The following is a 25,931-nucleotide window of genomic DNA, read 5'->3' as shown; positions in this document are numbered from 1 at the left end:
TGTAGGATCAAGCTCGCTGTGTGTTAGTTAGTTATCTGTTTGTAAGATCAAGCTCGCTGTGTGTTAGTTAGTTATCTGTTTGTAAGATCAAGCTCGTTGTGTGTTAGTTAGTTATCTGTTTGTAGGATCAAGCTCACTGTGTGTTAGTTAGTTATCTCACATGGCCTTGTCTCGTCTGGACAGACAGGCAGAACAGCCCTGGTTTTCGGAACTTACTTTCTATCAGAACCTTTCTATGACGTCAGAATGGGCTAAGCATAAGGATCCCCAGTTCAAAGTAGTGGCAGTGAGAACTAGACTCCAGGTCTGCGTCCCAAGTGACACCCTAATCCCTATGTAGTGCACTACTTTTGACCAGGTCCCACACGGCTCTGATCAAAAGAAGTGCACTATATAGGGAATAGGGTGCCATTTGGGACTAGGCTCCAGTACTGAGCCTGGTCTGTTTGGAGCCCAATGGAGCATGCAAAGACATTAAGCAGACTAGGGCCACAGGCCAGGGTGACTGACTGATATCTGGCTGGCATTAGAGCAGGGTGGCGGGTGAAGCATTAGAAGTATTGCCCAAAACCTAGTTACAATGGAAGAACCAGAGGGGAGAGGACAGATATCTATAGCAGGAGAGACATTCACACCTGCCAGGTCAGAGGACAGATATCTATAGCAGGAGAGACATTCACACCTGCCAGGTCAGAGGACAGATATCTATAGCAGGAGAGACATTCACACCTGCCAGGTCAGAGGACAGATATCTATAGCAGGAGAGACATTCACACCTGCCAGGTCAGATGACAGATATCTATAGCAGGAGAGACATTCACACCTGCCAGGTCAGAGGACAGATATCTATAGCAGGAGAGACATTCACACCTGCCAGGTCAGAGGACAGATATCTATAGCAGGAGAGACATTCACACCTGCCAGGTCAGAGGACAGATATATATAGCAGGAGAGACATTCACACCTGCCAGGTCAGAGGACAGATATCTATAGCAGGAGAGACATTCACACTTGCCAGGTCACTCGAGATCCAAGGCGATATTCAACGTTTTGTTTTAACCCTATCCCAAACCTTAAAGGAGAGTTTGGGATTTTGACAATGAAGCCCCTTTATCTACTTCCCCAGAGTCAGGTTGTTTCACGAGCCAATGCTAACTAGCATTAGCGCAACTAAATTAGCAACTTCCTTGCAAACCCCCCCCCCCCCCCCCCCCCCCGCCTTGTTCAGGGACAGAACGACAGATTTTTACCTTGTCAGCTCGGGGATTCAATCCAGCAACCTTTTGGTTGCTCAAACCATTAGGCTACCTGCCGCCCCAAAGGTACTTGACAGAGCGTGAATTATATTAATAGTTTCTGTCAGGAGAGAAAATGAGATCAGTTATTACAATTAGTGATTGCTGCTTCTCCTGCTCCTGATGGTTGGAGCAGGGGTGTGTGTGTGAGTCTGTGTGTATGTGAGTGTGTGTGTGTGTGTGTGTGTGTGTGTGTGTGTGTGTGTGTGTGTGTGTGTGTGTGTGTGTGTGTGTGTGTGTGTGTGTGTGTGTGTGTGTGTGTGTGTGCGCTACCTGGAGACGAAAGTAGCCGTGCTGTTAAAGAGGATGAACACAAATAAGAGGGAGGGAGAGAGAGAGAGAGAGATAATGCACGCAGAGCATAGTTAGGCCGATACCCGCTAATTATCAAAATCCAGAAAAGAGCTGTTAAATACAACCACCTAAAAGGAAGTGATTCCCAAACCTTCCATAACAAAGCAATCACCTACAGAGAGATTAACCTGGAGAAGAGTCCCCTAAGCAAGCTGACCCTGGGGCTCTGTTCACAAACACAAACAGACCCCACAGAGCCCCAGGGCAGCAACACAATTAGACCCAACCAAATCATGAGAAAACAAAAAGATAATTACTTGACACATTGGAAAGAATTAACAAGAAGACAGAGCAAACTACAATGCTATTTGCCCCTAAACAAAGAATACACAGTGGCAGAATACCTGACCACTCTGACTGACCCACACTTAAGGAAATCTTTGACTATGTACAGACTCAGTGAGCATAGCCTTGCTATTGAGAAAGGCTGCCATAGGCAGACATGGCTCTCAAGAGAAGACAGGCTATGTGCACACTGCCAACAAAATGAGGTGGAAACTGAGCTGCACTTCCTAACCTCCTGCCAAATGTATGACCATATTAGAGACACATATTTCCTCAGATTACACAGATCCACAAAGAATTCAAAAACAAATCCAATTTTGATAAACTCCCATATCTATTGGGTGAAATACCTCAGTGTGCCATCACAGCAGCAAGATTTGTGACCTGTTGCCACAAGAAAAGGGCAACCAGTGAAGAACAAACACCATTGTAAATACAACCCATATTTATGTTTATTTATTTTCCCTTTTGTACTTTAACCATTTGCACATCGTTACAACACTGTATATATATATATAGATAATATGAAATTTATAATGTCTTTATTCTTTTGGAACATCTGTGAGTGTAATGTTTACTGTTCATTTTTATTGTTTATTTAACTTTTGTATATTATTGTTACGTTCTCCAGTTTATGTGTTGTAGTTTGTGTATTTGCATGTGTTTATTTCAGGAAATGGCTTCCTGAAATCCCTCAAGCAGCTGATTGGTCGACTCTATGGCTAATTGGAGAGCTGACCCCGCCCACTCGTCAAGACGCAGCTGTCTCCAGTTACACATTCATTCTGAAGCTATATAAAAGCCAGTGTTCTGTTGAGGAGAGAGTCATTGCTGGGAGGTCATTGCTGAGAGATTGAATGTGAGGGAGGTCATTGCTGAGAGATTGAATGTGAGGGAGGTCATTGCTGAGAGAGGAGGCTGATGTCTGTGGATAATTTACTATGTTAGTTGTTGGTAGCAGTTGGTATGTTCTGTGAGTTTGTTGCTCAGATAGAGCTTATTTGATGTCCTTTGTTTCTTAGTTTGTTTGAGAAATTATTTGTTCTCCTGTTTCATTTGTTCCCAGGGGGGAAGGGGAAGGCACCTAGGGAGTGTTTAGGCAAGAGGCCCGCGGGCATACATATACCCGTAGAATATTCACTGTCTAGGCACACTAGGTAAGACCTGGGCGGACCACCCCCTGTATTTTGGTTAGTGCACCAGGTGGTGCTAAATTAGGTAAAAGTGGTTAGGCAGGTAAGATAGGAGAGGGGGGGCTTTGAGATTTACTTTCTTTGCTTTGGTTCCGTCCAGCCCCTTTTCCCCATATTACCGTGTAAAGGAATAAAGTCCTTGTAAAACGGTACCACATTCTGTCTGTTGTCATCCTTACTCACGCCTACGGTCCATACCTTTTTCACTTCACGGAGAGTTTAGTTGTAGCAGGGTGTTGCGTTCCCTCTTCATAGAGAGAATTATCTACTTCACTTGCTTTGGCAATGTTAACATATGTTTTCCATGCCAATAAAGCCCCTTGAATTGAATTGAGAGGGGGAGAGAGAGAAATGCCAAACACACTTATGGATTAGAACACTGATGTTTACTTTACAAATAAAGCTCATTGAATTTGAATATAGTCAAATGTGTGATAAAATGTGAAAAGGTTGTCAGTGGAACACATGACTGTTTGGCAAGTTATCCTTTGAGATTAGTTTCACTTGAAATGTCTTCATACATTTTCCATTTACAAACTGACCACAATAAGCATGAAAAGCTTCAGGACCATTAGTTTGCGCCTGCTCACTGAAACACTACCAGAACAATATCACAGCTTTTTGGGATTGAGATCAACGCTCCATCCTGTTAACTTGTAACACACTACTAGACATCCTACCTTGGCCCTCTTGTCTGTTGTGGCCTGGGGTGGATAATGATGTTGCCTTCACAGCACATTTAGCCTATATAGACGCATGACGCTAATATGCAGCGTCCTCTGAAGAAGATACTGGTGTATTGTGAGAGCTCCTACTCATTTGGCACAATTGAATAAGATAATGACAACACATTTAAGAGAGGGAGAAATTGTTACAATTCTTATCTTCAGCATCACAGGACAACTCTCTGTTTACCATCAAACATGTCTGTGTACAACAATGCAAAGCACCGTGGGAAACATCCACTCTCCGCTGTGGCTCTGCATCTCGTTATGCAAAGCTTGGCGAGAGATAAGAACACGCCATGCAACCGTTTACATAACGGCCACAACCTGTGTGTGTGTGTGTGTGTGTGTGTGTGTGTGTGTGTGTGTGTGTGTGTGTGTGTGTGTGTGTGTGTGTGTGTGTGTGTGTGTGTGTGTGTGTGTGTGTGTGTGTGTGTGGCGAGAGGAGCGGCCTGGAAGACCAAATGTCCACCGTTCCAAACTGTCAACAGCCAACATCAAACATAGCACTCAGAACCTGATGTTTGTTTTGGCATCGACAGATGAGGGTTGCCAAGTAAACATACAGCTTGGTTGAGGTTGAGATCGGTTGAGGTCGATCACAAAGGCGGATGCACGGATGCAGGACAGAATATGGATTATATTATCAAGGGTGTATTCATTAGTGCACGCTGTAGCTAACGGGGCTATCTGCATTGTGTCCCACCCACCACCCACCAACCCCTCTTTTACGCTACTGCTATTCTCTGTTCATCATATATGTATAGTCACTTTAACCATATCTACATGTACATACTACCTCAATCAGCCTGACTAACCGGTGTCTGTATGTAGCCTCACTACTGTATATAGCCTGTATTTTTACTGTTGTTTTATTTATTTACTTACCTATTGTTCAGCTAATAAATTTTTTGCACTATTGGTTAGAGCCTGTAAGTAAGTATTTCACTGTAAGGTTGTGTTTGCTGTGTTTGGCGCACGTGACAAATGATTGATTGATTGATTTGACTGCAGTATGTAGGTTGCACTCTAAATATGCTCCCAACAATTGACTGAAGTAGGTAAGTTCACACTAAATATGCTCCCAACAATTGACTGCAGTAGGTAAGTTCACACTCTAAATATGCTCCCAACAATTGACTGCAGTAGGTAGGTTCACACTCTAAATATGCTCCCAACAATGGACTGCAGTAGGTAAGTTCACACTCTAAATATGCTCCCACCAATTGACTGCAGTAGGTAGGTTCACACTCTAAATATGCTCCCAACAATTGACTGCAGTAGGTAAGTTCACACTCTAAATATGCTCCCAACAATTGACTGCAGTAGGTAGGTTCACACTCTAAATATGCTCCCAACAATTGACTGCAGTAGGTAAGTTCACACTCTAAATATGCTCCCAACAATTGACTGCAGTAGGTAGGTTCACACTCTAAATATGCTCCCAACAATTGACTGCAGTAGGTAGGTTCACACTCTAAATATGCTCCCAACAATTGACTGCAGCAGGTAAATCTAGGGTTTAGCACTGCCGTCTTCAGGCGTTGGTAGCAGTATATAGAGTACCCTTTATGTATTTTTCTAGAGCTATATGCTCGAACAGAAAGGTCACTCAGACCAACCAGAAAACAGTTCCTCTTTGACTGCAGTGGGATTAATCAGGGTCACACAGAGTGTTTCTTGGTAGTTTTAAACAAATCTATAGAAAAGTATATACCTCACACACCTCCCACCCCTGCCCTCATACCACCCTGCACCCCTGCCCTTATACCACCCTGCACCCCTGCCCTCATACCACTCCCACCCCTGTTCTCATACCACCTCCACCCCTGCCCTCATACCACCCTGCACCCCTGCCCTTATACCACCCTGCACCCCTGCCCTCATACCACTCCCACCCCTGTTCTCATACCACCTCCACCCCTGCCCTCATACCACCCTGCACCCCTGCCCTTATACCACCCTGCACCCCTGCCCTCATACCACTCCCACCCCTGTTCTCATACCACCTCCACCCCTGCCCTCATACCACCCTGCACCCCTGCCCTTATACCACCCTGCACCCCTGCCCTCATACAACTCCCACCCCTGTTCTCATACCACCTCCACCCCTGCCCTCATACCACCCCCCACCCCAGCCCTTATACCATCCCCACCCCTGCCCTCATACCACCCCCACCCCTGCCCTCATACCACCCCCACCCCTGCCCTCATACCACCCTCCAGCCCTGCCCTCATACAACCCTCCAGCCCTGCCCTCATACCACCCTCCAGCCCTGCCCTCATACCACTCCCACCCCAGTTCTCATACCACCTCCACCCCTGCCCTCATACCACCCTGCACCCCTGCCCTTATACCACCCTGCACCCCTGCCCTCATACCACTCCCACCCCTGTTCTCATACCACCCCCCACACCAGCCCTTATACCATCCCCACCCCTGCCCTCATACCACCCCCACCCCTGCCCTCATACCACCCCCACCCCTGCCCTCATACCACCCTCCAGCCCAGCCCTCATACAACCCTCCAGCCCTGCCCTCATACCACCCTCCAGCCCTGCCCTCATACCACCCTCCAGCCCTGCCCTCATACAACCCTCCAGCCCTGCCCTCATACCACCCTCCAGCCCTGCCCTCATACCACCCTCCAGCCCTGCCCTCATACCACCCTCCACCCCTGCCCTCATACCACCCTCTAGCCCTGCCCTCATACCACCCTCTAGCCCTGCCCTCATACCACCCTCCAGCCCTGCCCTCATACCACCCTCTAGCCCTGCCCTCATACCACCCTCTAGCCCTGCCCTCATACCACCCTCCAGCCCTGCCCTCGTTATCTTCATGCCTTTATAAACCACATGTAATGTGGAAAGGGAGGTCTAGTGTCGCTGCGGCTGCTTCCTCCTTGATTCTTGATTCAATTGAAAACTTGCCAAGAATAACTGAAACACACAAGGTTTAAAGACAAATACAGTAGCTCCTGGGGAAGTGGATTCCATTAATACACCCCCTTTCCATATTTGAGCTGGACTGTGGTTGGAGGAGAGCTGGTAAAGTAAGGTACAGGTGAAAGAGGGTGGGACCTGACGTGTGTGTGTGTGTGTGTGTGTGTGTGTGTGTGTGTGTGTGTGTGTGTGTGTGTGTGTGTGTGTGTGTGTGTGTGTGTGTGTGTGTGTGTCTGTCTTCAGGGGCAGAGAGGACACACCCTCTCTCACCTCACCTGTGATTCAAGTGAGCTCATATCACTACTGGCAGGGCCGTGACTGAACTGAGGGCCAAGCCCTGAGCCCAGGGGCCAGCAACTGGCACTTAAAGGATCTGTCAAGATAAGTAATTAACCTTAAAAACACACACAAACACACACACAAACACACACACAAACAAGTATGGGTTTCTGACAGACACAGAAAAGGTGAGGGATGCAGTGTAAGGAGATGATGAAGAAATCCCTTCAAGGCCGTAATGTCATTGACAATTTAAAAACAGAAAAGCAAGAAAGCAAATTCCCATGAAGATGACGTGAAACAGGAAATTGTCTTAATTAAAGGCCCATCTGAACATGTGGTATGTATGGTAACTGATATTTCTGCTTGTGCTCAAGCCTAACATCCCTTTTAGAGTACCGCTGATGCATTCCCCATTGTCTGTTATCTCGCGCTGTCACGTGTAATTTGAGTTGCCTCTTTTTTCATGCTCAGATGAGAGCTCGCATCTGTATTAGTTAGCGATATTGATTATTTATGTTCATGCTTAGACCGAGGCATCTCTTATTTTGCCTAAAAAACACTGTTTAATTTGTACCATTACTACCGCCATGTCTAGGCCTAGGACAGTGGTTGCCAACCTGTGGTTCCTCTTTTCTTTAAGGAACTCAATTTTGAAAGTTGTAATATTAGAATGCACAAGTGGAAATTGTAGACCTTAGAGAGCTCTTTATAACTTGTCAGAAACGTCCAGATCAACTAGCCCTTAGTCAGCTAATGTTTGTTTTATCTACGTGTTTACGCCCATAGATTTTGTAGTAATGTTCGAGTCACTCAAATATCACACGAATACACATAAGACATGGCAAAATGTATAGAATTACAAGAAAATTAGCTTTACAACTGCAAATTGATCTCTGTACCCCATGACAAAATGTGTAGAATTGCAGGGAATAAACTTTAAACCTGCAAAATGTTCTCTCCACCAACAAGAGAGTTGTGAACAGTTTCTGTCATGAACAGTGCTTGTGGCCTTTGAAACAGGAGGGGAGCCCCTGGCCTAGGCTACCCACCAGTTTGAGAATCTCATGTTCTAGAGAGCGCGCACTTCACCCACGTACGCCTAGATCACCGCCCATTCTGAAATGTCAGTGACATAATATTATGTTTTGTACTATTTATTACTTTTTTAAATGTTAAATCAATGCTTATTGTAGTCTATCTAGTTTTAAGGTGATATTTAAGCCATTTGCTCTTGTTGGTCAGGTTGGTTGGTCTGGTGTAGAGCTCTTGCTTTAGCTCATGTATGTGTGAGTGTTTAAGTTTTTGCCTAGGCCTACTTTGGATGATTTTTTAAAACTACAACCATTTTTGATGCCAAACTACAACTATTTTTGGAATTGAATTAGTGGGCCTACACTGTAGACCTAAATAAAACCAGAAGCCCCCAAACTGTGTGTTCCGAAACCCAACCTGCAACTGGCCTCTGACAAAAAAAACCCCGCTGATCTCATTATTTTGTAGTGAAAGAGCGACACCGTGTGGCAGAACAACGTTAATGCACTGCAACACTGTGCAGCTTGAGGTGGGCGAGAATGAGAAATGTCAAATCAAATCAAATTTTATTGTCACATGCACCGAATACAACAGGTGTAGACCTTTAAGTGAAAGGCTTACTTACAAGCCCTTAACCAACAATGCCGTTTTAAGAAAAATACAAAAAAATGTAAGATATAAAGTAACAAATAATTCAAGAGCAGCAGTAAAATAACAATAGCGAGGCTATATACAGGGGGTAACCGGTACAGAGTCGATGTGTGGGGGCACCGGTTAGTTGAGATAATTGAGGTAATATATACATGTGGGTAGAGTTAATAAAGTGAAGTGACTCAAGCATAGATAATAACAGAGAGTAGCAGCAGAGTAATGGGGGGGGGGGGGGGGCAATGCAAGTGTCTTAAGGCTTGGGGCTAGAAGCTGTTTAGAAGCCTCGTGGACCTAGACTTGGTGCTCCGGTACCGCTTGCCGTGTGGATGTAGAGAGAACAGTCTATGACTAGGGTGGCTGGAGTCTTTGACAATTTTTACCGCCTTCTTCTGACACCGCCTGGTATAGAGGTCCTGGATGGCAGGAAGCTTGGCCCCAGTGATGTACTGGGCCATACACACTACCCTCAGTAGTGCCTTGCGGTCAGAGGCCGAGCAGTTGCCATACCAGGCAGTGATACAACCAGGATGCTCTCAAACTTTTGAGGATCTGAGGACCCATGCCAAATCTTTTCAGTCTCTTGAGGGGGAATAGGTGCTGTTGTGCCCTCTTCACGACTGTCTTGGTGTGCTTGGACCATGTTAGTTTGTTGGTGATGTGGACACCAAGGAACTTGAAGCTCTCAACCTGCTCCACTACAGCCCCGTCGATAAGAATGGGGGCGTGCTCGGTCCTCCTTTTCCTGTAGTTCACAATCATCCTCCTTGATCACGTTAAGGGAGAGGTTGTTGTTCTGGCACCACACGGCCAGGTCTCTGACTTTTTCCCTATATTCTGTCTTGTCGTTGTTGGTGATCAGGCCTACCACTGTTGTGTCATCGGCAAACTTAACGATGGTGTTGGAGTCGTGTCTGTCCGTTCAGTCATGAGAGAACAGAGAGTACAGGAGGGAAATGAGCACGCACCCCTGAGTGGCCCCCGTGTTAAGGATCAGCGTGGTGGATGTGTTGTTACCTACCCTTACCACCTGGGGGCGGCCCGTCAGGAAGTACAGAATCCAGTTGCAGAGGGAGGTGTTTAGTCCCAGGGTCCTTAGCTTAGTGATGAGCTTTGAGGGCACTATGGTGTTGAACGCTGAGCTGTAGTCAATGAATAGCATTCTCACATAGGTGTTCCTTTTGTCCATGTGGGATAGGGCATCGTGGAGTGCAATAGTGATTGCATCATCTGTGGATCTGTTGGGGCTGTATGCAAATTGGAGTGGGTCTAGGGTTTCTGGGATAATGGTGTTGATGTGAGCCATGACCAGCCATTCGAAGCACTTAATGGCTACATATTTGAGTGCTATGGGTCGGTATTAATTTAGGCAGGTTACCTTAGTGTTCTTGGGCACAGGGACTATTGTGGTTTGAAGACATTTGCCAGTTGGTCAGTGCATGTTCGGAGTACACGTCCTGGTAATCCGTCTGGCCCTGCGGCCTTGTGAATGTTGACCTGTTTAAAGGTCTTACTCACATCGGCTGTGGAGAGCGTGATCACACAGTCGTCCGGAACAGCTGGTGCTCTCATGCATGTTTCAGTGTTACTTGCCTCGAAGCGAGCATAGAAGTAATTTACCTCATCTGGTAGGCTCATGTCACTGGGACCTCTCAGCTGTGCTTCACTTTGTAGTCTGTCATAGTTTGCAAGCCCTGCCATATCCAATGAGCGTCGCAGCCAATGTAGTACAGTACAATTCTATCTTAGTTCTGTATTGACGCTTTGCCTATTTGATGGTTCGTCGGAGGGCATAGCAGGGTTTTCCTATAAGCACCCGAGCACCCACTCCTTGAAAGCGGAAGCTCTACCCTTTAGCTCAGTGTAGATGTTGCCTGTAATCCATGGCTTCGGGTTGGGGTATGTACGTACAGTCACTGTGTTGACGACATCATCGATGCACTTATTGATGAAGTCAATGACTGATGTGGTGTACTCCTCAATGCCATCGGAAGAATCCCGGAACATATTCCAGTCTGTGATAGCAAAACAGCCCTGTAGTTTAGCATCAGCTTCATCTGACCACTTTTCTATTAACCGAGTCACTGGTGCTTCCTGCTTTAATTATTGCTTGTAAGCAGGAATCTGGGAGGATAAAATTATGGTCCGATTTGCCAAATGGAGGGGGAGGGAGAGCTTTGTACGCATCTCTGTGTGTGGAGTAAAGGTGGTCTAGAGTTTTTTCCCCCTCTGGTTGCACATTTAACATGCTGATAGATTTAAGTTCCCTGCATTAACGTCCCTGTCCACTAGGAGCGCCGCCTCTGGATGAGCGTTTTCCTTTTTGCTTTTTGCTATACAGCTCATTGAGTGCAGTCTTAGTGCCAGCATCGGTCTGTGGTGGTACGTAGACAGCTACGAAAAATACAGATGAATACTCTCTAGGTAGATAGTGTCGTCTACAGTTTATCATGAGATACTCTTCCTCCGGCGAGCAAAAGCTTGAGACTTCCTTAGATATCGTGCACCAGTTGTTGTTTACAAATATACATAGGCTAACACCCCTTGCCTTACCAGATGCTGCTGTTCTATCCTGCCGATACAGTGTATAACAAGCCAGCTATATGTTAGTCATGTCGTTGTTCTGCCATGACTCTGTGAAATGTCCGGTTGGTAGGATATACATTCTTTTAGATCGTCCAATTTATTTTCCAGCGATTATACGTTGGCCAGTGGTACTGATGGCAAGGGCAGATTAGCCACTCGTCGGCACCCCGATCTCTTTCCGCAATATCTTTTCCGTCTCTTTCTCCTGCGAATGACGGGAATGAGGGCCTGTTCGAGTAAATCCCTCTCGTCCAGAAGCTCTTTTCGGTCATAAGAGACGGTAGCAGCAACATTTATTTCAAAATAAGTTACAAAAAATGCAAAAAAACTAACAAAACATTATGGTTGGTTAAAAGAACCCATGAAACGGCAGACTTCCTCTCCGGCGTCATCTTACACAGAGGCTCTTATTAGTAAAGTTCATCATATACTGTATGTAGGATAACTGCATTGTTTACTTTCTAAATGACCACATAATTTGAGCCGAGGAAATATGACTTTCCCATTTATCCTGTTTCACATCTTAGTTTTTTTTTTATCGTTTTGGTACTATTTGACAAGTCTGTGGTAAAATGTCACAACTCATAGTACAAAACTCAAAACAGATCATCAAAATGCTGGATTTTTTTTCAAAACTTTAAGCACATTTTCAATTGACTAAGTACTACACACCAAATCACATAATAACTTTTTCACCAAAACTAATCAGTCTTTCATCTAGAAATACCTTTCATATAATGTAATTGCCTTTCACAATGCAATGCTCACAATACTTTCCATATGATTCTCTTCTCATTTGTTTAAACACATTTCACTTAATCCAACTATGTTTAATGGTTAACCACTTAAATGTTTGGTAAACCTATAGATTATAAACTGGTTTGTCTACTATATGGAGATAGGTCCACAGACGACGCAATCGCAACCACACTGCCCTAACCCATCTGGACAAGAGGAATACCTATGTGAGAATGTTGTTCATCGACTACAGCTCAGCATTTAACACCATAGTACCCTCCAAACTCGACCCCGCCCTGTGCAACTGGGTACTAGACTTCCTGACGGGAAGCCCCCAGGTGGTGAGGGTAGGTAACAACATCTCCACCCCGCTGATCCTCAACACTGGGGCCCCACAAGGGTGCGTTCTGAGCCCTCTCCTGTACTCCCTGTTCACCCACGACTGCGTGGCCATGCACGCCTCCAACTCAATCATCAAGTTTGCAGACGACACTACAGAGGTAGGCTTGATTACCAACAACGACGAGAAGGCCTACAGGGAGGAGGTGAGGGCCCTCGGAGTGTGGTGTCAGGAAAATAACCTCACACTCAACGTCCACAAAACAAAGGAGATGATTGTGGACTTCAGGAAACAGCAGAGGGAGCACCCCCCTATCCACATCGACGGGACAGTAGTGGAGAGGGTAGTAAGTTAAGTTCCTCGGCGTACACATCACGGACAAACTGAATTGGTCCATCCACACAGACAGCGTCGTGAAGAAGGTGCAGCAGCGCCTCTTCAACCTCAGGAGGCTGAAGAAATTCGGCATGTCAACAAAAGCACTCACAAACTTCTACAGATGCACAATCGAGAGCATCCTGTCGGGCTGTATCACTGTCTGGTACGGCAACTGCTCCGCCCACAACCGTAAGGCTTTCCAGACGGTAGTGAGGTCTGCACAACGCATCACCGGGGGCAAACTACATGCCCTCCAGGACACCTACACCACCCGATGCCACAGGAAGGCCATAAAGATCATCAAGGACCCCGCTATCATCCAGAAGGTGAGGTCAGTACAGGTGCATCAAAGCAGGGACCGAGAGACTGAAAAACATATCTCAAGGCCATCAGACTGTTAAACAGCCACCACTAACATTGAGTGGCTGCTGCCAACACACTGACTCAACTCCAGCCACTTTAATAATGGAAATTGATGTAAAAATATATCACTAGCCACTTTAAACAATGCTACTTAATATAATGTTTACATACCCTACATTACTCATCTCATATGTATATACGGTACTCTATATCATCTACTGCATCTTTATGTAATACATGTATCACTAGCCACTTTAAACTATGCCACTTTGTTTACATACTCATCTCATATGTATATACTGTACTCTATACCATCTACTGCATCTTGCCTATGCCGCTCTGTACCATCACTCATTCATATATCTTTATGTACATATACTTTATCCCTTCACACTTGTGTGTATAAGGTAGTAGTTTTGGAATTGTTAGGTTAGATTACTCGTTGGTTATTACTGCATTGTCGGAACTAGAAGCACAAGCATTTCGCTACACTCGCATTAACATCTGCTAACCATGTGTATGTGACCATTAACATCTGCTAAACATGTGTATGTGACCAATAACTTCTGGTAAACATGTGTATGTGACCATTAACATCTGCTAACCATGTGTTTGTGACCATTAACATCTGCTAACCATGTGTATGTGACCATTAACATCTGCTAACCATGTGTATGTGACCAATAACATCTGCTAACCATGTGTATGTGACCAATAACATCTGCTAAACATGTGTATGTGACCATTAACATCTTCTAACCATGTGTATGTGACCATTAACATCTGCTAAACATGTGCATGTGACCATTAACATCTGCTAACCATGTGTATGTGACCAATAACATCTGCTAACCATGTGTATGTGACCATTAACATCTGCTAACCATGTGTATGTGACCATTAACATCTGCTAACCATGTGTATGTGACCATTAACATCTGCTAACCATGTGTATGTGACCATTAACATCTGCTAACCATGTGTATGTGACCATTAACATATGCTAACCATGTGTATGTGACCATTAACATCTGCTAACCATGTGTATGTGACCATTAACATCTGCTAACCATGTGTATGTGACCATTAACATCTGCTAACCATGTGTATGTGACCATTAACATCTGCTAACCATGTGTATGTGACCATTAACATCTGCTAACCATGTGTATGTGACCATTAACATCTGCTAACCATGTGTATGTGACCATTAACATCTGCTAACCATGTGTATGTGACCATTAACATCTGCTAACCATGTGTATGTGACCATTAACATCTGCTAACCATGTGTATGTGACCATTAACATCTGCTAACCATGTGTATGTGACCATTAACATCTGCTAACCATGTGTATGTGACCATTAACATCTGCTAACCATGTGTATGTGACCATTAACATCTGCTAACCATGTGTATGTGACCATTAACATCTGCTAACCATGTGTATTTGACCATTAACATCTGCTAACCATGTGTATGTGACCAATAACATCTGCTAACCATGTGTATGTGACCATTAACATCTGCTAACCATGTGTATGTGACCAATAACATCTGCTAACCATGTGTATGTGACCATTAACATCTGCTAACCATGTGTATGTGACCATTAACATCTGCTAACCATGTGTATGTGACCATTAACATCTGCTAACCATGTGTATGTGACCATTAACATCTGCTAACCATGTGTATGTGACCATTAACATCTGCTAACCATGTGTATTTGACCATTAACATCTGCTAACCATGTGTATGTGACCAATAACATCTGCTAACCATGTGTATGTGACCATTAACATCTGCTAACCATGTGTATGTGACCAATAACATCTGCTAACCATGTGTATGTGACCATTAACATCTGTTAACCATGTGTATGTGACCATTAACATCTGCTAACCATGTGTATGTGACCATTAACATCTGCTAACCATGTGTATGTGACCATTAACATCTGCTAACCATGTGTATGTGACCATTAACATCTGCTAACCATGTGTATGTGACCATTAACATCTGCTAACCATGTGTATGTGACCATTAACATCTGCTAACCATGTGTATGTGACCAATAACATCTGCTAACCATGTGTATGTGACCATTAACATCTGCTAACCATGTGTATGTGACCAATAACATCTGCTAACCATGTGTATGTGACCATTAACATCTGCTAACCATGTGTATGTGACCATTAACATCTGCTAACCATGTGTATGTGACCATTAACATCTGCTAACCATGTGTATGTGACCAATAACATCTGCTAACCATGTGTATGTGACCATTAACATCTGCTAACCATGTGTATGTGACCAATAACATCTGCTAACCATGTGTATGTGACCATTAACATCTGCTAACCATGTGTATGTGACCATTAACATCTGCTAACCATGTGTATGTGACCATTAACATCTGCTAACCATGTGTATGTGACCATTAACATCTGCTAACCATGTGTATGTGACCATTAACATCTGCTAACCATGTGTATGTGACCAATAACATCTGCTAACCATGTGTATGTGACCATTAACATCTGCTAACCATGTGTATGTGACCATTAACATCTGCTAACCATGTGTATGTGACCATTAACATCTGCTAACCATGTGTATGTGACCATTAACATTTGATTTGATCTGAGACTGTAGTGAAGCGAAGTGGGTATTTTCCCAACTCACAAATGTATTTTATAAAGTTCTTTTGAAATCACCAGTTGTCATTGAGTGCTTTACAGATACCCAGCCTAAAACCAAAGAGCAACAGATTTTATGGTCAAATAAATACATTTATTCCACAAACTATACACAATACATTGTTAAAATGTGTGATATAATACAGTGCAGTATTTTATAATATTTTTTTTTTTTTGTCGAACCATGAAAACTAAAGTTTGGAAATAAGTACACCTGACAATAACTTTGTTACATGCATACTAAGTCTTAGGTTTATGTGGTGAGAGATCAGCCTCTCCCCCACCATCACTAAACATGCAGACACACACACACACACACTTTCCATTGCATATTTCATTTGTGTGGCTTGTAAATTCTCATTACTATAACTGTATCATCAAAGCAATGGATTTCTTGTATAAAGACATTAGCAGCACCCAATGTTCTAGGCCTACTGACATATACCGGTAGTTGTAAATTAGACTCAAATAACCAGTTAGGGCCTACATGTTTGAATACATTTTTAAATAAAAAACATAAATACCAATTTTCACAAACATGTGGTACATTTTCACAACTGTTCAACAAAACTCAAAACAGATCATCAAAAAGGCAGTTGTTTCTAAAATATAAGCTCATTTTGAATTGACTAAGTACAACACACAGTATGATACAATCACTTTTTCACCAAACAATCTGTGTTTCATCTACAAATACATATTTACGCATTGCAAGACATGCTCATATATGGGTAATTTCGTTTCACAATGCAATGCTCACATGACTTTTTATATCATGCTCGTCTCTTTTGTTAAAATACATTATACTATTACTTAATCTGACTGCTCTTAATTGCTCATCACTGAACAGTTTGTTAAACCTATAGATTTGAAAGTGTTTTGTCTACCACAGATGTTGTACATAATGACAATGTATGTCTGTAAACTAGAAACACATAAAGTATGATATGCCGTATACTATAACGCACAATGATGATGACTAGGATTTGACTTCACAGTAAGTTTATAAAAATCTGATATTAACAAGATCAGAGATGTGATGTATGTAACAACTGCATCCCCTATACAGTAAATGTGTGTCCAGAATGAAGTTGCTGGGGTCGTTTTGATTGGGGGGGGGGGGGGGGGGGTCACACCGCTTAAATAAAACTGCATTGTAACTGTAATATATTTCATTTACATAGCATGCGTTTTTATCCAAAGTGACAACAGTGAGTCTGAAGATTTTCATCTGTGACCCCAATGGGAATTGAACCCACAACTCTGGTGTTGCTTGTACCGTGCTCTTATGTACTGAGCCACGTACAGGACCACTATAATACATATAATTACAATTCAATACTGTAAAATACAATACATGATTACAATACAGGTAGAAAATGTATGATTGCAATCCCCATGAGCGTACCACCCTCATGCAGGCCATGGATGAGGCATGCAGTGACATCAAATCCAGAACTAAGGTTTGGATTCACCATGACAAAATGTTTTTCTCCACGAGCATGAGCAATGAGGACATTTACTGCTATGTCGATATGAGCCTATGGCCAAATTCTCAAGACAACCTTTGATGCAAACTAATGCCTGTTAAACATTGTTTTTTTTTGCATTCCTTTCAATTGGTTACAATACACCTACAGTATGCTGTAATGATATTTGAACAATACATTACATTTCTGCATCAATGATTGTGAAAGATGTCTTCCATTTTCACACCTTTGATCACACATGGTATAGAAATGATGGACATTTGAGGTTCAGTACATTTGAATGGGTAGTGCAAGTGTAATGTGAAAACAGTGTAATGTAAAGTAATTTATAGTACAGTAGCAAGGGCAATTTTTAAACATATATTTTTTGCATTTTTTACTATTGATTAACTGGTTGTTAAAATAACTAAATTGAGAAGATATCATTGTTGTGTTTTGGTGATTAAGTCAATGTTCTCATGGCATTTCACGGTAAACTGGGATCTTAGGATCAATGGTTGTGTGGTGAAAGATGTCTTCAAACAAAATGAATGCACAAAAAGTTTCACAAGTGCAGTACAGTTTGGAGTTTTGTACGGAGAGTTTTGAAAATTCCCCACATACTTGTGGAAATAGCACCAAAGCGATTGAAAAAAAATAAAATACTATAATCGTCATCACTTTGCATTGTTGATCTACTGCTTTTGAATCCGCGTGGCTTGAGGTAGCCTGGTTGTCCCACACACAGAATGTAATTCTATCTCTAAGGTCCCACATCTGTTTGTGCTGTCTTGTCAAATCCTATGGTTGTTGTTGGTGCCAATATAATCTCTGAAGGAACCCAGAACCAAATCTCGCACCAACTACAGGATTTGGATGTTGGGAAAGATGTGTGGTAATACAGTATTCATATGACACTTCAGATCAAGCGTTCAGGTGCAGTATCTTATCAATTCCTAGAGCACTACTCTCCTGTAGGTTTTCACCCCAACCCTAGTCTACCGCACCTAATTCTAAAAATTAGCTGGTTGATAAACTGAACCAAGTTCAGCAGGTAGCCTCGTGGTTATAGTGTTGTGCCAGTAACTGAAAGGTTGCTAGATCAAATCCCCGGGCCGACAAGGTGAAAATATGTAATTATGTCCCTGAACAAGGCAGTTAACCCACTGTTCCTAGGCCGTCATTGAAAATAAGAATTTGTTCTTAACTGACTTGCCTAGTTAAATAAAGGTAAAATACAATGACAAGTGGGTTAGAGTGCAAATCCACAGGAGGGTAACTCTAGACATTGCCAAGGTTCTGAACATAGAAATCCTGATTTCTTTCATTTGGAAGAACAGTAGATACAGCCCACAGTTAATGTAGGTACCTGAGACATCATTCATATAGCAGGCTAGGGCATGTGCAATACATAGAGTACATTATAAGAGTACACCTAACTGAGTTGTAGACTACTCTAAATCAATTGCCTTTTGAAACAGACTGCAGTGCATACAGAACACTATCACTAACTTTAGAAAAACATTCGCCGCATGACAATGAATTGAAGCTATTGCATTGCTTTAGGAACCAGCCAAATTTGATAGTCAATACAGAATTTACTTCAGATTGCAACCTGAAGCTACAGTACTTTGAATGTTGTTAAATAAAAATTCAATGTACATTTCCCAGAAGGAAGAGTTACGATTCAGGGACCGTTTTCTGGACCCAGATTAAGCCTAGTCCTGGACTAAAAAGCACTTTCAATAGAGATTATCCCTTGAGAAGGCTTTTTAGTCCACTATTAGGGTTTTCAGTGTCTTTAAAACCGGACCTCAGTGTTCTTTGCTCAGTCCTCAGTCCACTTTCAGGAAACCATTGACCTCTGTACCTCCTTGTTCAACCCGTTGTCTCCTCCCCCCTCCTTCCCCATCTTCTCCCCCACCTACATCTGACTTGACGTCCTCTGTTCCGTCTGTGTCCATCCTTAGCCGCAGTGTGTTGCGTATAACCAGTTGCTCCGTCATGAACGACGCACAGAACCATGGCAGGGCGTACTCTGCCGTGATCAACCCCATGAAGTTATACTGAAAATGGGAATAATCCCAGGGACATGCCCCGAACTGAGTCAACAACAGCCCTGTACTGAACTCCCAGATGTACGTCCATAGGGTGTAGATGAGGCATCGCAGCAGCAGGGGGCAGTGGAGAGCTCGGAGGGCCAGGTACATGTGCTCCACAATGAGGATGCAGGTCCCGTAGATGAACAGAGCCCACACACTGGTAACACCAGGGAACTTCCAGTCGCGGTTGACCACAAACTCCCAGGCGGCGGTGAACATGACCTCACAGAAGTAGCCGTGGATGGCGTACAGGTACCAGCGACACAGGACAGTCAGAGGCACCGGCGTAGGGGCTGTGGTTGCCATTGTAGTAGGGGTGATGAGGTAGTCGTGCCTGAGAGTTTTATGCCCAAATGTCACTTTGAGACCTGAAGGATTTTCTCTTGGTCTAATGGTTGGTTTGGTGTGTGAGAGGTCCCCTGTTCAATTACACCATTATGACCATCCCTCTCCTTTTATCCCGTGGTCTGAGAGGGATAAAGGAGAGAAAAGTGAGTTAGGCAGTGTGGCGTTATAGAACGAGACAGGAGTAACAGAGGTACTCTGACTCTCTAAAACCTTGTGTCCTTGTGGTGATGGTGCACAGAGTATTACAAGGACTGTTTTAAGTACAGACAATAGGCCTATTGTGGAAAGTACACCGACTGCTAATGATTAGACTGTAGGTGGGTAGAGGACTCTGACCATTCCTTTCTAACGTTGTTGGCTACCGGTCCTCAATCAACATCAGTTTGCATTTCAAACCATGTCAGTTTTCATTTATAGAACCGCGAGAAGCAGTAAAACGACGGATTATAAAGTTCACAATAAACTTTATTCACCAAATACATTTACACATACTAAAAATGTTTATTGGTGATATGGTGCTGCTAGTGATAGACAACATTTAGAGAGAGAATACAGACAGCGGAGTTTACACAAAGTTTACATACAGTACCAGTCAAAAGTTTGGACACCTACTCAGTCAAGGGTTTTTCTTTATTTTGACTATTTTATGCATTGTTGAATAATAGTGAAGACATCAAAACTATGAAATAACACATATGGAATCATATAGTAACCAAAAAAAGTGTTAAACAAATCAAAATATATTATATATTTGAGATTCTTCACACCCTTTGCCTTGATGACAGCTTTGCACACTCTTGGCATTCTCTCAACCAGCTTCATGAGGTAGTCACCTGGAATGCATTTCAATTAACAGGTGTGCCTTGTTAAAAGTACATTTGTGGAATTTATTTCCTTCTTAATGCGTTTGAGCCAATCAGTTGTGTTGTGACAAGGTAGGGGTGGTATACAGAAGATAGCCTTATTTGGTGTAATACCAAGTCCGTATTATGGCAAGAAGGTCAGTCAATTTGGAACATTTCAAGAGCTTTGAACGTTTCTTCAAGTGCAGTCACAAAAACCATCAAGCGCTATGATGAATCTGGCTCTCATGAGGACCGCCACAGGAAAGGAAGACCCAGAGTAACCTCTGCTGCAGAGGATAAGTTCATTAGAGTTAACTGCACCTCAGATTGCAACCCAAATAAATGCTTCACAGAGATCAAGTAACAGACACATCTCAACATGAACTGTTCAGAGGAGACTGTGAATCAGTCCTTCATGGTCAAATTGCTGCAAAGAAACCACTACTAAAGGACACCAATAAGAAGAAGAGACTTGGTTGGGCCAAGAAACATGAGCAATTGACATTAAACTGGTGGAAATCAGACCTTTGGTCTCATGAGTCCAAAAGTAAGATTTTTGGTTCCAACCGCTGTGTCTTTGTGAGGTGCAGAGTAGTTGAACGAATGATCTCCGAATGTGTGGTTCCCACCGTGAAGCATGGAGGAGGAGGTGTGATGGTATGGGGGTGCTTTGCTGGTGGCCATGTCAGGGATTTATTTAGAATTCAAGGCACACCTAACCAGCATGGCTACTACAACATTCTGCAGTGACATACCATCCCATCTGGATTGTGCTTAGTGGGACAATAATTTGTTTTTCAACAGGACAATGACCCAAAACACACCTCCAGGCTGTGTAAGGGCTATTTGAACAATGATAGTGATGGAGTGCTGCATCAGATGACCTGGCCTCCACAATCACCCAACCTCAACCCAATTCAGATTGTTTGGGATGAGTTGGACCGCAGAGTGAGGGAAAAGCAACCAGCAAGTGCTCAGCATATGTGGGAACTCCGTTCAAGACTGTTGAAAAAGCATTCCTCATTAAGCTGGTTGAGAGAATGCCAAGAGTGTGCAAAGCTGTCATAAGGGCAAAGGGTGGCTACTTTGAAGAATCTCAAATATAAAATATATTTTGATTTAATACTTTTTTACTAGATGATTCCATTGGGTTATTTCATAGTTTTGATGTCTTCACTATTCTACAATGTAGAAAATAGTAAAATAAAGAAAAACCATTGAATGAGTAGGTGTGTCCAAACGTTTGATTGGTACTGTACATTTTATACAACTAAGTAGAGTGAGCATAGAGCTATAGTCCCACAGTTGACAGTGCAGGTCAGAGCATAAAACCAAGCCACGAGGTCAAAGGAATTCTCCATAGAACTCCAAGACAGGATTGTGTCGAGGCACATATCTAGGGAAGGGTACCAAACAATTTCTGCAGACCTGAAGGTCCCCAAGAACACAGTGGCCTTCATCATTCTTAAATGGAAGAAGTTTGGAACCACCAAGACTATTCCTGGAGCTGGACGCCCAGCCAAACTGAGCAATCAGGGGAGAAGGGCCTTGGTCAGGGGGTTGACCAATAACCTGATGGTCAATCTAACAGAGCTCCAAAGTTCCTCTGTGGAAATGGGAGAACCTTCCGGAAGGACAACCACCTTCTGGAAGGACAACCACCATCTGTCAGGCCAAAGTGTTCTTGTTCTCTGGTCTAATGAAACCAAGATTGAACACTTTGGCCTGACAGATGGAGCTGAACATGTTCAGCTGGGAGAGTTTGTCTGTTTGTAGCAGTTCTGGGATGATGGTGTTGAACGCAGAGCTTAAGTTGACAGCGTCGTCCAAAAACCTGTTGGCTCTGTAGGCGAACTGCAGTGGGTCGAGGGAGTGCTGGTTTTGTGATGAGAGTACCAGGAGCTCAAAGGTTTTCATGATGAGTGAGGGGAGCGCTACAGGTCTGTAGTCGTTCTGGCAGGACATCTTTTGTTTCTTCGGGACTGGAACAACGATGGAAGTTTTGAAAAAGGCAGGAACAGTGCATTGCGCTAGTGACTGGTTGAATACATCCATGGAAACCGGGAAGAGCTGGTCAGTGCAGCGCTTAAGTGTGGCTGCATGGAGATACCTTATCTGGGCCAGCAGCCTTCCTGCTGTTCTGTTTTCTAAAGAGTCTGTTGACCTCCTGCTCTGTGATGACAAGTGGTTGGGGAAGGGGAGGGCGGCCTTGGACAGGCTGGGGGAGGGAGTGTGGGGGGTTCCTGAGATGGCAGAGAGCTAGAGGAGAGAGGAACCTGAAAAGGAGTGGGGAGGTAGGGGTGGGGTAGATGTGTAAGAGGGGGAAGTGGCAAGGAGGGAGATGTGGGTGCTATTGTCATTGTGATTGAAAAGCCTTTGTGAGTCAAATCTGAAATAAAGTTGGTTTAGTTTATTTGCCAGTGAGTCATCTGCTGCCGGGGGAGCTTTAGGTTTGTAGTTGGTCATGTATTTTAGTTTCCAGACAGACAAGCAGCCGTTGTTGGAGGACTGCTGCTCTAGGCTGACTTTGTACTGAAGTTAGTTCCTTCATTCCTGAGTGGAGCTTTTTCTTGGCCCCCCTGTTCCTGTTGTTCTTGTAGTCTTCCTCTTTGGCAGAGCAGTGAGCCCTGTAGGATTCCTTTTTGGCACTGCGGAGACCCTTAATATTACATATCTAGGGCTATATGTATCAAGAGTCTGAGAGTAGGCATACAGATTTCAGATCAGTTTTGCTTTTAGATCACAATTAAGAAGATTGCATAAAGAGGGGGGACCTGATCCTAGATCAGCACTCCTACTCTGAGAAGCTACATATGGCCCCTGGAATCAGGCTCAACACAATGTTATCATATAAAGAGAGTAATCAAACAATCAATCAAACAAGAAAAGCGTCAGTATAGAGAAAGTGGAGTCGAAATTCAACAACTTAAACATGTGTATGTGGCAGGGTCTACAAACAATCACAGAAAACCAGCCCTTTCGTGGACATCGACGTGTTGCGGTCACATCCTGACCGTAGAGATCCTTTTATTCTCTGTTTGTTTGGTCAGGGTGTGACTCGGGTGGGAAAGTCTATGCTTTCTGGTTCTTTGTTTTTTTACTTTTCTTATTGACCAAATACTAATTTTCCACCATAATTTGCAAATAAATTCATTAAAAATCCTACAATGTGATTTTCTGGATTTTTTCCCCCTCATTTTGTCTGTCATAGTTGAAGTGTACCCATGATGAAAATTACAGGCCTCTCTCATCTTTTTAAGTGGGAGAACTTTCACAATTGGTGGCTGACTAAATACTTTTTTGCCCCACTGTATATACTGTGTCCTTCACTATCTATTCTTTACTATCTATTGCATCTTAGCCACTCTGTCACTGCTCATCCATATATTTTATACTTATATATTCTCATCCCATTCCTTTACTAGATTGTGTGTATTAGGTTTTGTTGTGGAATTAGATATTACCTGTTAGATAGTGCTGCACTGTCAGATCTAGAAACATAAACATTTCGCTAGACTCACAATAACATCTGCTAACCATGTATATGTGACCAATAACATTTGATTTGAGTAACCCACATGATCTGTGTGCATCACGTGCCCTTGCTTTCTGTAGTGTAAATACCCAGGTCAGACCAGAGACTGTATAAATAAGGGATGCAAGGCCAGACACACATAGGCAGTTGGCACCATTAGTATCAGGTGTCTGGAGGCCCTATCATGGAGGGCATCCTTCAACCACTTTGTCAAAGAACCACTCTGTCATACAACCACTCTGTCATACAGGTACACAGAGCTGTTGCAGTGACACTGCCACACTGACAGTCATGTCATGACCGCAGTAAAATTCCACGTGACCATTGAGTCACGGTAATGTCCTCTTATGCACTTATGTCCTCTTATCCTCTTATGCACTCTGGACTTGCACTGGTAGTATTCAATTCCCTAATGACAATCAGCCAGTCGAACGGTGTGAACGAATGGTACATGGACCAACCAGAGTGATGTCATCTGCAAACTTGAGTGGTTTGACAGACGCGATGTTGGAGATGCAGTCGTTGGTGTGGAGTGAGTAGAGTAGAGGTGAGAGCACACATCCTTGCGGCGCTCCGGTGCTGAGGGATAAAGAGTCTGAAAGGGATTGTCCAAGCGTCACGTGTTGCATCCTGTTGGTCAGGAAGTCAGTGATCAACTGACAGATTGAGCTGAACATGTTCAGCTGGGAGAGTTTATCTTGTAGCAGTTATGGGATGATGGTGCTGAACGCAGAGCCCAATATCCTTGTATACTGTATGTCTTTGGGTTATCGAGGTGTTTGAGGATGTAATAAAGGCCCAAGTTGACAGCGTCGTCCAACAACCTGTTGGCTCTGTAGGCGAACTGCAGTGGGTTGAGGGAGTGCTGGTTTTGTGATGAGAGTACCAGTAGCTCAAAGGTTTTCATGATGAGTGAGGGGAGCGCTACAGGTCTGTAGTCGTTCTGGCAGGACATCTTTTGTTTCTTCTGGACTGGAACAACGATGGGAGATTTGAAAAAGGCAGGAACAGTGCATTGTGCTAGTGACTGGTTGAATACGTCTGTGGAAACCGGGGAGAGCTGGTCAGTGCAGCGCTTAAGTGTGGCTGCATGGAGATACCTTATCTGGTGGTTGGGGAAGGGGAGGGCAGCCTTGGACAGGCTGGGGGAGGGAGCGTGGGGGGTTCCTGGGATGGAAGAGACCTAGAGGAGAGAGGAACCTGGAAAGGAATGGGGAAGTAGGGGTGGGGTAGATGTGTAAGAGGGGGAAGTGGCAAGGAGGGAGATGTGGGTGTTATTGTCTTTGTGATTGAAAAGCCTTTGTGAGTCAAATCTGCGTGACTAACAGAAATGGAATAATGTGTCCCAAAAGTAACAGTCCGTATCTGGTGTGGCCACCAGCTGCATTACCTACTGCTGTGCATCTCCTCCTCATGGACTGCACCAGATTTGCCAGTTCTTGCTCTGAGATGTTACTCCATTCTTCCACCAAGGCACCTAAAAGTTCCCGGACATTTCTGGGGGGAATGGCCCTAGCCCTCACCCTCCGATCCAACAGGTCCCAGACGTGCTCAATGGGATTGAGATCCGGGCGCTTCGCTGGCTATGGCAGAACACTGACATTCCTGTCTTGCAGGAAATCACGCACAGAACGAGCAGTATGGCTGGTGGCATTATCATGCTGGAGGGTCATGTCAGGATGAGCCTGCAGGAAGGGTACCACATGAGGGAGGAGGATGTCTTCCCTGTAACGCGCAGCATTGAGATTGCCTGCAATGACA

At 43.8% G+C, this 25,931-nt stretch overlaps 2 protein-coding genes across 2 annotated transcripts; one reads left to right on the top strand and one right to left on the bottom strand.

Moving 5' to 3' along the window:
* The first annotated feature begins 235 nt into the window (after positions 1–235).
* On the top strand, positions 236–6,648 carry LOC139383628 (uncharacterized). Its single transcript, XM_071128175.1, has 3 exons — positions 236–286; positions 5,558–6,532; positions 6,625–6,648. Exons 1-3 carry the CDS (start codon positions 236–238, stop codon positions 6,646–6,648), a joined length of 1,050 nt encoding a protein of 349 aa, XP_070984276.1.
* A 12,527-nt stretch (positions 6,649–19,175) lies between these two features.
* Positions 19,176–19,748, bottom strand: LOC139384094 (transmembrane protein 229b-like). Its single transcript, XM_071128739.1, has one exon. It carries the CDS (start codon positions 19,746–19,748, stop codon positions 19,176–19,178), a length of 573 nt encoding a protein of 190 aa, XP_070984840.1.
* Between the last annotated feature and the right edge of the window lie 6,183 nt (positions 19,749–25,931).

This window comes from Oncorhynchus clarkii, chromosome 25 (assembly GCF_045791955.1).
Source record: "Oncorhynchus clarkii lewisi isolate Uvic-CL-2024 chromosome 25, UVic_Ocla_1.0, whole genome shotgun sequence".
NCBI lineage: Eukaryota > Metazoa > Chordata > Actinopteri > Salmoniformes > Salmonidae > Oncorhynchus > Oncorhynchus clarkii.
Note: the sequence above shows the minus strand (reverse complement) of the source record. Positions and strands in the feature narration are given on the sequence as shown.

Excerpts from the sequence above, each read along its gene's own strand:
- LOC139383628 (XM_071128175.1), top strand. The coding sequence starts at position 236 with ATGACGTCAGAATGGGCTAAGCATAAGGATCCCCAGTTCAAAGTAGTG. Across the intron at positions 287-5,557 it reads CCCAGTTCAAAGTAGTGGCA|AAAAGTATATACCTCACACA; the intron begins GTGAGAACTAGA and ends ACAAATCTATAG. Across the intron at positions 6,533-6,624 it reads TCATACCACCCTCCACCCCT|CCCTGCCCTCATACCACCCT; the intron begins GCCCTCATACCA and ends ACCACCCTCTAG.
- LOC139384094 (XM_071128739.1), bottom strand. The coding sequence starts at position 19,748 with ATGGCAACCACAGCCCCTACGCCGGTGCCTCTGACTGTCCTGTGTCGC.